The sequence below is a fragment of the Populus trichocarpa genome, chromosome 1 (genome assembly GCF_000002775.5).
Source record: "Populus trichocarpa isolate Nisqually-1 chromosome 1, P.trichocarpa_v4.1, whole genome shotgun sequence".
In the NCBI taxonomy this organism is placed as follows: Eukaryota; Viridiplantae; Streptophyta; class Magnoliopsida; order Malpighiales; family Salicaceae; genus Populus; species Populus trichocarpa.
The window spans coordinates 6,571,769-6,587,339 of NC_037285.2; the positions used below are offsets into that span (position 1 = coordinate 6,571,769).

The window sequence follows — 15,571 nt, forward strand, 5'->3', positions numbered from 1 at the left end:
TGTGTGACATCATTTTATTTTTTCATAATGAATTTCTATGATCATCTCTCCTATGAAGTAGGTTTAAGATGTCGAACCATATAAATTTGTTATGACTGATTGTGCAACGCATTGTGGTTCATTTATATTTCTCTACTTGCCAATTAGTTTAAGATTCAAGGTTTTCTGCAACAAACTGGTATCAAAACTTGTATAATTATTAGTTGGCTTTCACGATAACGATAAAAATAACATTGACAATGAGTTTGATGTAGATAAGTTTAATGGTAAGAATGACTTTAATCCATTGCATGTTAATATGTGCTTGCTAGTTCAACAAGGTTTATTCAAGACACTAAAAGGTGTAGATAATTTGCCTAAGAAAATGGATGGCGAGGAAAAATAAGATCTCATAAAATGTTCATATAGTGCTATTCAGCTTTGTTTGCCCGATAAGGTTTTGAGAGAAGTTGTTAAGGAAACTATAACTACTAGATTGTGGAAAAAGTTGAAAACTCTTTACATGTCCAAATCTCCGATGAACTAATTGTATTTGAAATATCAATTATATACTCTTTGAATGAAAGAAAGTATTATGACAAGAAGCCTAATTTTGCAATGCTAATCTAATCAAACAAATTTTGAAAAAGCATTATGACAAGAAGCCAATAGATTAGTTGTATGATACTTTGTTCTTGAAAAAAATAATAATGTGACCTCATAAGACATCTTCTACCGATCACAAATTAAACTTGCAAACTCCCAATCAAATTCACTTGAAAGACTTTCTTGTTGCTTAAATTGAGAAAATACATCTTTATAAATCAAAGCATTCTAAACATCAAATATGTTGAATTCCACTTTGTTGAACAATCAAGAACAAAGCTTTTAGTTATAGGAACAAACATGACAAGAATTTTCTTGAAAATTTTCCTCTTTTTTGGATGGACTTGTCCAATAAAGTACACTCTCTCTAGTTTTCTCAATCCCACTCTTAATTAGTTTCATCCCATGTTTCACTATTAAGCTCAAAATATGAGTACAACACCTTATATGAATAAAATCACCATTCAATATCAATGAACTAACTTGTAATTTATCTTTCAAATTAGATATCAATGCATCATTAGTTGAGCAATTATCCAATGTAATAGTTGACAAGTTAGTATTAACATTCCAATCCATCAAGGACTCAACCAAAACTTTAGCTGGCACTTCTTTTGTGTGTGGGCATGACACATAAACAAATCTAAATCAAATCAAATAATAAATATGCATAATAAGTAATTGCAAAAGCTACTAACAATATATATTAAATAAAATTTACTTCAATATACAACTTTGTAATTTCCATTTATTATCAATGGAGTATATTGTAATAACCGTGAACCCTCTTTTTTAATAGTTGGAAGTCTACATATCAGTTGTAATTGCTACTTTACCATTATCATTCTCTAACTTGTGCATTAACATTGCTCTTTCATCATCATAAACTTTTAAAATGTTAATATTTTTTTTATGGTATTTCAACAAGAAACCTTAAACAAAAGTAAATTGTATTCGAGTATTTTCGAAATCCAATATGGTCCACTATGAAAAATGAGTTTTGCTCTTCCTAAACAAAATCATTTAACTATTTATTGGGATCAAAATAATCTTTTTCATATGGTTCATTTGTTATTATTATATTGATTGAAGATAAATTGGTCTTTTTATATTTTTGATGCACAATTAAATGACTAAAATATCCTTAAAAGCAAAAAAAAATAAAAATAGGGTCCAAGGGCTTTTTGATCTTTTACCACTTTGGTTGCAAAATATAATGACTAAATTGCCATTTAAAGTAAAAAAACATTAAAACTGACATCCAGGGGTATTTTTATCTTTTTATGATAAGTTTTTTTTAGCTATAATCAATTTAAATGAGGCGAAATTCAATCTTTTAATAAATATAAATATAATTAAAAAATAATAATGGCTAGCGTGTGGTACGCATGTGCTTTTGGACGGTGCATGCGACACCTCTCAACAGTCAAACGCTATATTTTGTGATGATGTTGAAATTGTCATGACATCCTTTTCCGCGTGGTCAGGCGTGTGTGCATGATAGAGAAGCGGTAGGGATCCAATGGACCTTTTTTTCCCCCTGTTTTCTCTCTCTTCGCCTCGAATTTCATGCCAACACTTTTAAAAATTAAATGTGCCATGTTAATTTGTAATTGTATCAAATTTGGTCATCGTTCTTTTAATTGCTATTTGTTTTGGTTTTAATGCTTTTTTGAAGTTGATTTTTTATTTGAATTTTATCATTTGACATTTGATTTGATTTGATTTTTATATCTAATTTGAATTTTATTTTTTAGATTGCTGTTTTTTTTTTATTATTTTCTTGATTTTTCTTCAATTTCATCATGATTTTATTTCATTTAATTTTTATATTCAATTTGGTCCGTATTCTTTTGATTGATATTTATTTATTTTATTTTTTATTCTAGTCCCTTTTTTTCATTTAGTTTTTATACCAAATTTTGTTCTCATTGTTTTGTTTTGTTTTGTTTTTTTTAATTTTTTTTGGATGATTAAGAATTTTGCTTCGTGATTTTTTCTTGTATGTCTTCTATAAGGTAATCCTGGTATCATGACTCGGGTCACAAGTTTTAAAGATTAGCCCAATTTAACTTTGGTTTTTTTAATCTATTTTTTTAAAATTGATTGTTTTTTCAATTTCATCATTCAAAATTAGATTATTTGGCCTTGAGCTTTGTAATTTTATCCACTTTTCTTATTGTGGGTTTATCCCAATTTCATATCCTGAGTCACGGGTTAGTTGAGTTAACATGGGTTGGCTTGTGTTTTTTTTCAATGTTTTTTAAATTGATTTTTTTTTCATTTTTCATTTTCATCATTTAGTTTATTTGAGAGTTGACCTTTATCGTTTTATTTAATTTTTTACGGGTGGGGTTTTCCTGGTCTCACGATGAGACCATGAATTTGACATGCTGACACGAGTCATGTTTTTTTATCCTTTTTAAAATTGATTTTTTTTCCAGATTGTTCTTCGACGTTTGCTTTGCTGATAATTGAGCTTCAATTTTTTTTTAATTTTTTTTATGAGGTTATCTCGTTCCCATTAAATATTCGCTTTATTACCGAATAAGATCGTTATGACATTTTAAAAATATTTAAATGGTATCTTTTTATTATATTGGCAAACATTCATTTTTTTTTAGTCATTGATTTTTTTATGTTTTTTTTAATTTTCGTCGGATGTTTTAGTCATATTATTAAATTAACAAAAATCATTGAACCCATTAGAATCAATGACTAAGGTTCTAGATTTTTCATGCTCCTTTAGAAATGTTATTATCGTCTGAGTATTTTTTATTATGTTAGGAATAATTTGACCTAGACTGCAATGTAGCACATGCCACATATCTAATAAGACCTAGAACATGTGGTTTTTTCACTATAACAAATTCATTGTACAAACTCTATGTATTTTCTTGAATTTCATAGTGGATTGGAGCATTGCCAATCTTTTTGTTTTGATCAAGAACTATTTTTCCCTCTTGCATTGCATTATGTCTAAACTAATGAAAAATTTCTTATAATTTGCTATAGAAAGACTTAATTACAAAAAAAAAGAGGATCAAAATGTAGAACATAGAGAAACCAAGTGGTTAATAAGAAATTGTTATGAAAAAGTTCACTTTGGTCCATCTATTTTTTTTATTCATTTTCAATCCCTTTAGTTTTTAGAATTTTATTTTTGGTCTAAAATTTCATTTTATTCATTTTTAGTCCCTAGGTTTGAGAGATGAGAGAAAAAGTCATAGAAAAATAGGAGCTGAGAAATAAAGTTGTAAGTTGGCTTGATTTTGGCAAAAATAATAATCGATCTTGATGTCAACATGTGTCCTTTTAGAAAAAGCAGATCGGGATTGGGACTCAGGAAGTTTTTGAAAATCAGGTTGATTTTTCATTGTTTTAATCAATTCAATGCTAATTTAAAATCATATATGAGTTTATTAACAAAAACTCTAAACCCGTCGGAGTTTAACTATAGCTCAAGACATATTATTATGGATTACTAAAGTAAATTTACCATGTTGCCCTTAAGTGGAAAAAGATGAAGCCTTAAGGGCAGGGATGTTTTACTCCTTCTCATTGGCCCATTGGTCATTAAAAGATTCTATGAGAGTGTTTATGTCTTTTTAAAAATTTCACCACAGTAAAAATATGCTTTTACCCCCAAAGTTAATAAAATTTAAAATTATTGGCCAAAGTCTTTTTTGACTTTCCGTAAGCTTTTTACCATGAAAAATACTTATTTTCCCCATGGTCAAAAAATTGTTAGGCTGCTGAATAAGAGTTTTTCAGGGTTTTCAAATATATGTGTACAGTGAAAGTACATCTTTAACTTCGAAAAAAACTAAAGATAAGATTTGCATTTGGGAGTATTTTTGTACTTTCACATGAGTATTTTGTGTAATTGCTAGAGTCATGGGGGACATTTTAGTATTTTTGCATTTTTTAAGGAGAAAAGTTGTTGGCGCGTGTTCAACACGCACTGGTGAGCGGGTGGCGTCTGCATCATGCACACAATGCGTGTGACGTTAGCTGGTGGCCAAAACCGGCCTTCCACTATTTTCATAGATGCTCCACCATGTCCTTTTTCATGTGGTGTGGTGCGTGACAACTTATAATGGTCAAATTGTCGCCCATGGTCGTTTGATATTTTGCCTCATTCTTTTCTCTATCCTAACAAATAATGTACAATATTTTCCTCTTCATTTCTCACTTTTCAATTTTAGTCTTCATTCTCTTAATTTCTTATTTCATTTGTTTTCCATTTATACAAGATTTTTTCTTTTCAATTTAGTCCTTCAATTACAATTTCTCATGTGTTTTTTTTTTTAATTTCAGTCCTCATTCTTTTAATTTCTTATTTTGTTCTTATTCCTTTTATATAATTTTTTTTCTTTCAATTTAGTCCTTAAATTGCAATTTCTCATATGTTTTATTTTTCATTTTGGTACTTATTTTTTTATACATTTAATTTTTTTGCTTAGCACTTTTGTTGAAGTTGTTTTTACTTTTAATTTCATCATTCAACCAATTTTTTTGTTGTTTTATTTTTTTTAGTTTGACCCTTATTCTTTTGATTTGTTTTTTTTTTTTAATTAAAGCCATTTTCCAATTCAATTTAACCCTTCAATTGAAAATTTGTATCCCTCTAATTAATTATTTTTTTACCTTTATTTCTTTAGATTTTTTTTGTGTAATTGGTTTTTATTCCTAGTTTCATATTTTGATATTTAATTTGTTGGGGATTTGGCTTTGTATGATCTTATCGTTCTGCATTAGTTTTTTAATAATATTTTTGTGATTATAATCAAGTTTTTTCTATGGGTTTTATTGGTGTCATGACCTAGGCCACCATTTCACATGCTTTTATGAATATAAGTTTTTTTTAGTTGTTTTGTTTCCATTTGATTTTTCAAGATATTATTCTAATTCATCTATAATGTTTTTCTATACAAAAGAAGTTTATTTTTTTAAGTAAAAAATATTTATTTTTAAATAATATTGCTGATTTTTTCAACCTTGCGTAATATTATTTGTGGCGTGAATTTATTCAATCAATTTCATTTTTATTTATCCTTTAAGTCATGAGTTTTTGGGGTTGTGAATTTATGTTTTATTGATTTAAATAAATAAGTTCAGCAAACACAATCGAGTGAATGTGTCATTTTATGTGATTGAATATCTTGATCTTCATTCATCTATGATTTTCTTTAGTTTTTTTCTTGGTTATTATTAACCATTACATACATAATTATCAATTCATTTAATTAGATGCCCATATAGGCTTTTCAATTTATACTTTGATTTTTTATGTAAAAATACACTTTGAAGAAGCCTACATACTCAGTACTTTTTTAAATATTTTATAACCATAGTTTTGAAACCCGGCCCGGCTGACTCGGGGTTGGAACCGGGCTGGGTTGAAGAAAAAATAGAGGAAGGAAAAACCCGGTGTGACCCGGTCAAAAACCCGATTGCAACCCGTTTACTTTTGTTTTTGTTTTTTTTTTTTTACTAAAACGATGTCGTTTTAATTTTTTTAAAAAAGGAATTGACCTGGATGACCCGATACCCGGTCAAAACCCGGTGACCCGATCAAAACTCAGAATCCGGGTCTTGGATTGGGCTAGCCACCGGGCCGGGTCTGAAAACTATGTTTATAATTCACGGTGAAATGCAGGTTAAATGAATAGTTAAGATGTATATGGTGTTCTTTAGGCATTTTCATGTACAAAAGGGTTTTAAAATAGGTTTTTTAGGTTATGGAAATCGACATCTCTACTTTTTTATCATTTGAGGTGGCTGAAATCGAACTATGACACGTTGTTTGGTTTTCTTAAGGCCCAACTTAGCAAAAAATAATTATGGGCAGGCTCATTGGCTTGCATTTTTTTTTAAGGCTAAAAGCAGGGCAATTAGGCCTAGACTCTCAAGATCTTTTTTTAAAGTCTCTTATTTATCTTTTTTTTTTAATTTTTATTAAATCTCATTTAATTAGAATAACTACAATTGTTTTCTTAGAAAATTATCCTATTAAATATCATTTAATTTTAGATTTATTTTCAAATGAGATTATGATATTTTTTATAATATTAGCGGGCTCCCTTCTTTTACAACCCTTCATAATTGTTTTTTTCTTAAAGTTAAATAAAAAATAATTATGTTTACATATATATATATATATATATATATATATATATATATATATATATATTAGATGATGGGGTTTACTTGAAAGGAAACCATTTTTTATTCTTATTTCAAAACCTCTACATTTTTTTTTATTAATTCTAATTGCTTATGATTTTTATGAGACTAAGAACCTAGGAAAAAGTATATTTTTTTATTGAAAAAAACATGTTAATAAAAATGAATGAATTATACTAGAAATGTTTTTTTTCAATGGAGTGAAAATAATTACTTTCATTACAAGAAATAATTTTATTGCTATATAATTAAATAATTTTTTTTTAAAAGCTCCCTACATAATGCAATTAAATATCTTAATATGCAAATTTATTTTAATTTTAAACTTAATCTTTGGTTAGCATTTAATATTTATAGATTCATATAATTACATAATCTTTTTTTAAATTATTTTATCAATCCCTACATTTTTTATTGAGTTGACAACAAAATTTTATTCTAACCCGCAACGCTTGTAACAAGTGCTTTGCTAAACCTAGTGGTGTGAACATCTTGTTTCTTGAGATCATTAGTTCAAGTCCTTCCGCCTGCCTCAATGTTACTGTAGCTGGCCAGGCATTGACCAGGCTCGTAGACAATATGGGCCGTGCCTGACACTAGCCTTACTGTGCTTGGCTCAGGCCGCCCATGGGCTATCCGGCCCATTTGAATACTCTACACTAGCTTGATTGTGGCACATGATGAACAAATGCAATCAGTTTATTCTCCGATGTAGCACATGAGCTAGAATAATCATGAACAGCCTCCCATTTTTTTATTCATTCATCCATCAAACAAAACCATATTTTTTTTTTAAGTGAAAAGGATAATCATGCATATAATTCTAAATAGAAGATATATATTCAAACACTAGTGTCATGGTGATCATGACCATCCTCTGTAACTTGCCAGTAGAACATCCAGTACACACAATATTAAACAACTCAAAACCACTAGCATGCATCTTGATAACAATAACAAGAATGCTTACCAACAATTCTGAAATGACAAGCCATATGAGTACAAGGAATATTCCAAGCAAGATGGCCATCTTATAAATTAGCCTACAACATTCAAAACAAAAGGTGACCCAAACTCTTTGAATTGTCTAAAGTGGGAGCATGATACAAATCCCGGATAGTGAACAGGTCAGCTCAAGAACATAAAATGCATGATAAGCAACCAACCATGGACCATTCCCCTATGGATCAATCTAATAGAAATACATTGAGACAGTCTAAGCAACTAAGTCTGAAAGAACTACCGCCAATCTTTGCCAAACGATGAAGGAAACAAAAAATCATCAAATCAATTTAAAAAGTAAAGGATTATATAATTGTTTTGTTAACAGGAAATAATAAAAGAGTTAGTAATAACATAGACTTTACGAGAGCTTTATTATGAAACAAGTCTACTATAACACTAACAAAGAGCGATCGTTCTCTTGGCTGTAAGTGCCAAACTCAGAGTAAAGCCATCATAATTCAAAGAAAAGCATGCATCTTGCTGAACACTTACCAAAATACCATGTGAACGAGAAATCAGTCACAAACTGGTGATCCATATTCCCTTAAACCCACCAAAATAATATCTTGTACGACAAATCAATCTCCAAATACCAATTCCAAAAGTGCACACATTCTATCACATCTGCATCATTGCCATGTTATTCACCTAAATTCAACACTTGCATGCTAATTAACACAAAAAACACAAAGGGACTAAACACAACACATTAGTCAAAACAGTGGCTGATTTACTTTAAGAGCTTGTACATACTGTTGGATATCCATTTTCATGGAGATACATGAAATTTAAGAGCCTACCCTACTAACCCAATAACAAAAATAAGGTACAAAAACAAGAGATTAAGAAAACCACATAGTAAATCATCCCATGTGTGCAATGTAAATGTAGCAATGATCAAGTATCCACCTCAAAATCTCTCAATTTCTTGACACGCCATCTTCTTTGATCTCAAAATTAATTACAACTCGAACTCATCTTCTAGCTTCAAAGCCTCAGCCGCAGCCTCTTCCTCTTCATCATCCACAACAAAATATGGATTATGTGCTTCCGGCTTAAACTTGTACCCAGTAAAAAAATAAAACGCCAACGTAGCCAATTCTCCAGCCACCACGCTCGTCCACAAATACTTATATGAAGTAATGGTCTCCAAAGCATAAACCACAACCCTAGTAAAGTAAATATAACAGATCACCACAATATAATACTGCCTAAACAAAGTCAACTTCATCAAATTCACGGCTGCCTTCCCATCTGTCCTCGCAGCTTCCCTCAAATTCTTAATCGACCAAACAATTGGAAACAAAACCGCACAACAACAGACAACATCAACCAACAAAAACACTTGTTTCCAAGTAATCCAATCCTGCCCATACGGCCCAGTCTCATCAATCACAACTTGGGCAATATTGGCAACAACCTGTAAGGGAATCACAATCATCAAAACCTTCTTTTCTTTACCTTGTAAGTATGGTTTCAAGAACGACCACCCGGTACCAATCAGAACAATCAAAGTAAACAACGTGATTCCCTTCAGAAAACTAAAAATGTAAAACAAAACATCCCATCCATGAGCATAACCTGTTCTCTTAATATAGCTCTTGTCCTCAGCTTCGCACAACAAATTCATTGTCTTTAAAATGACCACAGCAAGCATGAAGAAATGAATTCGATAAACAGTAAGTCGTTTCTTATATAAAACATAAATCCAAACCCCAGCTAAACCGAAATAAATCAGCGACAATAAGTAATAAACCCGCGGCAGCATAGTTTTGCCTGCTGATAAATAGTCACGAGCTTTACCGCCTTTATCGAGATTATACATCGCCGACTTGACGTCCATGGAGACTTTCAGCGACGTCAAGCAATTGGCAAACACAAGCGTGTACTGATCGGCATCGTTATGGGTGAGTGTTTTGGAGAGGCTAGTTTGGTCTTTTACGAGTTCGTTGAAAGTGAAAACGGGTTTGATAAGATCCGATTGAAGAGCGCACGTGATTTCACCATCTTCGAGTTGGTTAATAACGTGAAGCCAGGAATCACGAGTGCAGAGGAAGAATCCGATTTTTGATCGGTCAAGATCGGGGTTAGGGTTTGAGAGGTGGATGTTTGTGACGTTGAGTTCGAGTCGGCCCAAGTGGGTGAACCCGAATTCGTCGAAAGGGATAATTTGACGGTCGTCGGATCGGATCTCGGAGAAATGGATCTCGGCGAGGGAGATGGAGAGTAGAAGAGAAGTGAAGAGGAAGAAGAGGAGGAAGCGAGAAGCCATGGATCTGAGAAAGAGGGGATTAGATTGGAGTTTGATTTTTGATTTTGATCTGTGTTTTATGATGGTTGGCGTTGGTTGAAGGAGAGAATATATTTCTATTTTTTATATTTTATTTTATTGTGTCTGTTGCTATTTCTTATTGTTCGGTATTTTGGTGGAAAGTCAAGAATATTCTTCATTTAAAAATATATTAAATAATTATTTTAAGATTTTTTTAAATTTTCATATTAACACACAAAAAACATAGTAAAATATTAAAAAAATATTTTTTAAATATAAACACAATTTAAAAAGGCACAACAAAAAAAAACTATTACACATTTCAACACACCTCAGTGTAAGTTGGATATTATGGTGCAGAATCATTTTAGCATTGTGATAGGTTTTATTTTTAACATTAACGGATTAAAAAATTAATTTATAATAAAAAAATTCAATTTTTTTTAAAAATATTTTTTTACCACAAAAAAAAACTTTTAAAATTTTTTTTTATAAATAATTTTTTTAATTTTTAATATTAATATATTAAAACCATAAACAAAAACATTAATTAAATATTTTTTTCCATGTAAAATACACTTAAACACAATAAAAAAACCTTTTATTTTTAAAAAGGTTATAAAAATAAATCTCACATGGGGGACAATTTACAAGTAAACGTTCATGATTGTTTTTTCTTCAAATAGTTTTATTTATTTAATATTACTTTTACCTTTCTAACATTACACGGTAATATTCTTAAAAATTATACTGGTAAAAATCAAATTCAAATTTTAATAAAAAGTTAAAATATCTCTAACTTTTTTTTACTCTTTCTTTTTTTCTTTTTAAAAACAAAATATTATCACACTCAAATATCATAGAATTAAGATAATTTTCTCTAATTACAAAGATGTATTCTTTATATCAATCAACTATATTAACAAAAAATATTTTTTTTAATTGATAATCTCATAATTTATATTTAAAAAAATGAAAGAAAAAAGTTTTTCTTAACTCCAATTTTAACCTTATAAAGTATCAAATCACTTGAAAAGTTTATAAATTTTCAACATGGGACATAATATTTTTTTTTTGGATTTGATCCTTGTGTTCACAAATAAATTTAGATATATTAATGTTTTATATTAAAGTATTTATGTTGGAGAAATCTAAATGCAAGTGGAATATATATATATATATATATATATATATATATATATATATAATCATGATCTAAACAATTGTTTTTCTCCACAAAATATGTAGTCTAAACATAAAAAATAAATTGAGCTAAGATGTCCCCTGATGGAATTACGAACAATTATTTAAAGACGGGAAAGTTTTGGTTGAGAATACGAGATTGGATTGGGTTTTCTTAGAATTACCGATTTGCCATCTGAGAAGGTTGCGTGAATTAGGAAGGGAAAAATGCTGGGGAGTTGAAGATTCGATGGAGATCATCTTGCTTTATGGGTTGTTTAGCAACTAAAAGGGTTTAATTTAGTGGTTAAAGAAATTATTTTTGTTTTTTAAAAATTATCTTGGTTCAATCTTGAATACATAAAATCAACGTGGAATTATATTTTTAAAATTATTAGAGAAAAAAATTAGTTTTGATTGATAAACAAGATGGTCCGAAGGTATTTTTACTGTTGGAAAAAGTTGATTGATAAAACAATAATTTTAAAAATTTCTATTTTTATTCGTTAACTTTTTTTTATATATTTTTTATTTAAAATTAAAAAATAAAATAAAAATTCAAAGTCTTCGTTTCTATATTTGCATGTTGGTTTGAATTTTGACCGATGTTGACTTCTAGGTTGAAAGGTATTGATGATTATTTCAATGCTTGATTTATTTATTTATTCTAAGCTCCTGATTTCTCCGCAAGAACAGTTGGCTGATTAGCAAATGATTTTTTAAATTATTTTGAGCTGTGAATTCTTTATTTTTAAGGTTAAGCAGATAAACCTTCCCAGGTGAACTTTAGGCGAATGCTATTATATGTTGACGTGACTTGTTCCTTCTCGTGTTTTGTTGCCAGATGACTAGCAATAGTTCTTGCGTTGCCCATGTCACGAGATAGGTTCTGAAGGATTTAGCAGGTAATTATTGCTCGAGGCGCCTTACCTTCTTCATGGATCATGTGGATCTTATGGAAATGAAATGACCAAATCCAGCGATCTGGAACTAGAGTGGCAAGCATGATGCTCAATCTTAAATGTACTAAATTGCTCTCTTACACCTTTCGTCTACACGACATTACATGAGATGGTGGGAGGTGCTGTTAATTTTTGGCTGAGAAGAAAGCGAGAGCACCAACAAATGGTGCGTTGATATACGTAGCTGGCTCGGATTGCTGATAGTTGTTTCGATCATCAGCGAAATTGTCTCTGTTATCAGGACCGCCTATTATGGCTCCAACAAGGACATTCGGATTGGGAGAGCTGGAGTAGAGGAACTGAAACCCATCGTTGCAGGAAATGCGATTCGGGTGTGCGTGTATAGATGGCACCGAGGAACCCCTGTGATGAACATGTTGCGGATACCTATTACCGAATCCAACCATGTAAGACATCCTTGCTGGATTATCACCTAAGATATAGTCCACCTGCTTCTTCGCCTGTGCGATGAGCGACTCTGCTGTCACGGTTGAACCACCGCATCTGGCAACTCCTCCATTTGAGCCAAGATACTTGGCATATGTCAATAGAAGGAAAGTTGTGGAGGTTACATATTGCAGATTGCTTTCACTTGCTTTGTAAAAAAGCCCCCCTGCAAAGCATAAGGAAATGCTGTCATTTTCACTAGCATCAACATTTCTAGTAAGGAGCACAGAAATAGAGAACAAATTGCTCACCGGGTGTATATTGGGCCTGGAAACTAGAAGTTCCTGGAATTAGAGAGCATATATAGTTGTCTGAATGCGATTTATATAATTGAAATTCTTCAGTAGTTTTCTCCAAGAATTCCTGTTGAAAATCCCACAAAGTTAAGGCTTTATATGGTTTCTAATATTTGTGCTGGTGAAGCGGAGATCTTTATAGAATAGAACCTTGGAAAGAAGAATCTTAGTCCCAGGTCGCTTGTCATCCCAACTAAAGGAGTAGTCGTCATCATCAGAACCCATCGTGTGACCATTTGACTGGATGTAAGTCAAGTATGACCCGTTCTGTGACGCTCTATGAATCCATGATGCACCCCAAAGAAGCTCATCCTGAACAGACAAACTTAGTCAACAACAGTGATGGAACTTCAGAAAACCAAGAAGCTGAAGACTATCTTACTTGGTATCCCGAGTAAGAGCAGTAAAATGGGCAGACTACTGAATTGAGGGAGTTGCTATAAGAACCTCTATACCTGTCTGCAAAATCGAATACCTGCATAATCACAATTAGGTTATTTGTAAATGGAAGTGTAGAAGCTGAGGACTAGTGAGCAGTGGATGTAGTTTCAATAGTGAATGTTTACTTTCATTGCCGTATGAAGCAATTTGGTAGAGTAAGAAGGGTCAGACTCTTTGAAAACAATTGAAGCTGCAGCCAATGCAGCAGCTGTCTCGGCAGCCACATCAGATCCCGGGTTCTGGATGGTTACTTTGTACACATTGCGTGGTGTGTCCATGTCTTCTGGCCTCTCCCAGCACCGGTGATCCATGTTTGGATCTCCAACCTGCACCATCCAGCGCACACGCAAGTTCCATTTCAAATTATCAAGTAATGCAGAAACCTACTATGCTACTGGACCCTGCTGTCATCTAAGAGTTCAATATTCCTGCTTCTGTATCGCCATTTAACAAAATTGTTCAATCTATTTTTAAGAGAGCAGGCGCATTTTTCCTTATGAAGGTTTCTGTATGCAAAATTTATAGTAGAATTTTGTTATGGATGCTCACTTGAACATATAGTGTGTCAGGGGTGGCAGTGGCTGCTTTTAAAAGGTAGTCAGTGCTCCACCGAATGGCTGCTTTGGCATTTTCAATCTGATTCTGCATCGAGCTACCGAATTCAATGACACTCCATGCCAACAATGTAGTTGTGAAGGCCATTGGAAGGCCAAACTTGACATTATCACCCGCATCATAGTAACCACCAACTAGGTTCACCTGAAATCCACAAAACAGTAAAACCAGGATTAATCAGTCCTGTTTTCTTCATTTTAAAAGGAAGTTAATTTATAGTAGAATTTGAACTAGTACGTGATAAGTAGAACCGTCAGACAACCCAGAGTCCCCCCTCCATGTTAGCCGTTGGTTAGACGGCAATTTGCCTGACCTCTGACCCTCAAAAAAGAGGATAGATTTTTCAAGAGCATTAGCATAGTCTTGAGAAGTGAAGGCAAAGCTAAAATAGCTCAGACAACAAAAAGTTATGAAGAAAAACTGCAACATTAGTGAAAATGTAGTGGCATTAGCCATTTCCCCACCTCCAGAGCTCCACACTATAGAGTCTTGAACTATGCTTGCTGCAATGTATAGCAGTCAAGGGGTTGTGGGTCTGAATTATATTAAAGAGGAGCTGCCATTTTATAGACAGGAAGTTCGGTTGTTCGTTGGTCGTTAACAGAGAGAAATTAACGCTGATCCCGGGATCAAGTGCGCAAATTTGGACATTTTGCGTAGACACAACATACAAAAACTTCATCCAAAATGTAAAATATGATGGACCTGAAAGTCACTGACATGACATACAAAAAAACACATCAAAAGGCAAAGATCATATTTTATGCCCTTGATGGTTCTCGTGCTTTTAAAAAAGCGGAATTATCTGGGAGAGGAGAGTAAATTACTATTAATCCATGACAATGTCTCTTAAAGACTGCTTGAATTTTTAAACTTCGGATACCGTAATCAATGGCTGGGGTGTGGAGTGTGGTAATGAATTTTGGTGGACATGTACTTTGTCTTTAGCAATGAAGTCACGGATACGTATATATAGTCAAAAATCACATGAGACTCAACAGAGCAAGGATGAGGCTATCACACACAGGCAACAATTTGAATGAACAGTTTTATTACTTAAAAGAGTCTATCTAGTCCAACCATAATTCCACAAGTCATGTGATTAGGACATAGAGTTATGCATTTCTTCTGTTGGTTTCAGTATCGGTACAAGTATATCCTTAGGCTTGCTTTATGCACTGAGATTATTCCTCTACTGATAAAATTTAAACCCGTGATGATATTGTGGGACTTAATTACCAGCTGAGCCTTCCATGTCAGAATCTCACATAGTTCGTCAAAGATTTGACATTTTTTCGGGCAGGAATTACCATCTCCTTTGCAATACTTGCGGCTTGATTTGGGAACTCTTAAGAGAGCATATGAGCCTAAAGATTGGACTAGTTAAGAGAAAAACCTTTTGAGCTAGTGATTATGGATTCACGTGTCATCTTTAGACAAGGAGACAATGTTCTTTGAGTAACTGTTGTTACTTGAAACTAAATTTTAGCCCCAGAGAAATTTGAGGCACCTTCACATGGAAGTATTAAAACACTAAATCGTGCCATAATTAGCTCTTGTCCTTTCTCATAAACGTA

The 15,571-nt window shown here is 32.1% G+C and overlaps 2 protein-coding genes across 2 annotated transcripts; both read right to left on the minus strand.

Annotated features, from left to right (window-relative positions):
- Positions 1–8,488: 8,488 nt before the first annotated feature.
- LOC7467034 (protein CANDIDATE G-PROTEIN COUPLED RECEPTOR 7) lies at positions 8,489–10,163 on the minus strand. The gene has a single exon (XM_002299386.4). The coding sequence runs from the start codon at positions 10,049–10,051 to the stop codon at positions 8,741–8,743; it is 1,311 nt and encodes a 436-aa protein (XP_002299422.1). The 5' UTR covers positions 10,052–10,163; the 3' UTR covers positions 8,489–8,740.
- Positions 10,164–12,224: 2,061 nt separating this feature from the next.
- LOC7467035 (endoglucanase CX) lies at positions 12,225–14,622 on the minus strand. Its single transcript, XM_002299387.4, has 7 exons — positions 14,232–14,622; positions 13,929–14,138; positions 13,505–13,705; positions 13,321–13,413; positions 13,089–13,250; positions 12,894–13,005; positions 12,225–12,808 (listed from the first exon to the last, which is right to left on the minus strand). The coding sequence occupies exons 1-7, from the start codon at positions 14,448–14,450 to the stop codon at positions 12,321–12,323; spliced, it is 1,485 nt and encodes a 494-aa protein (XP_002299423.1). The 5' UTR covers positions 14,451–14,622; the 3' UTR covers positions 12,225–12,320.
- Between the last annotated feature and the right edge of the window lie 949 nt (positions 14,623–15,571).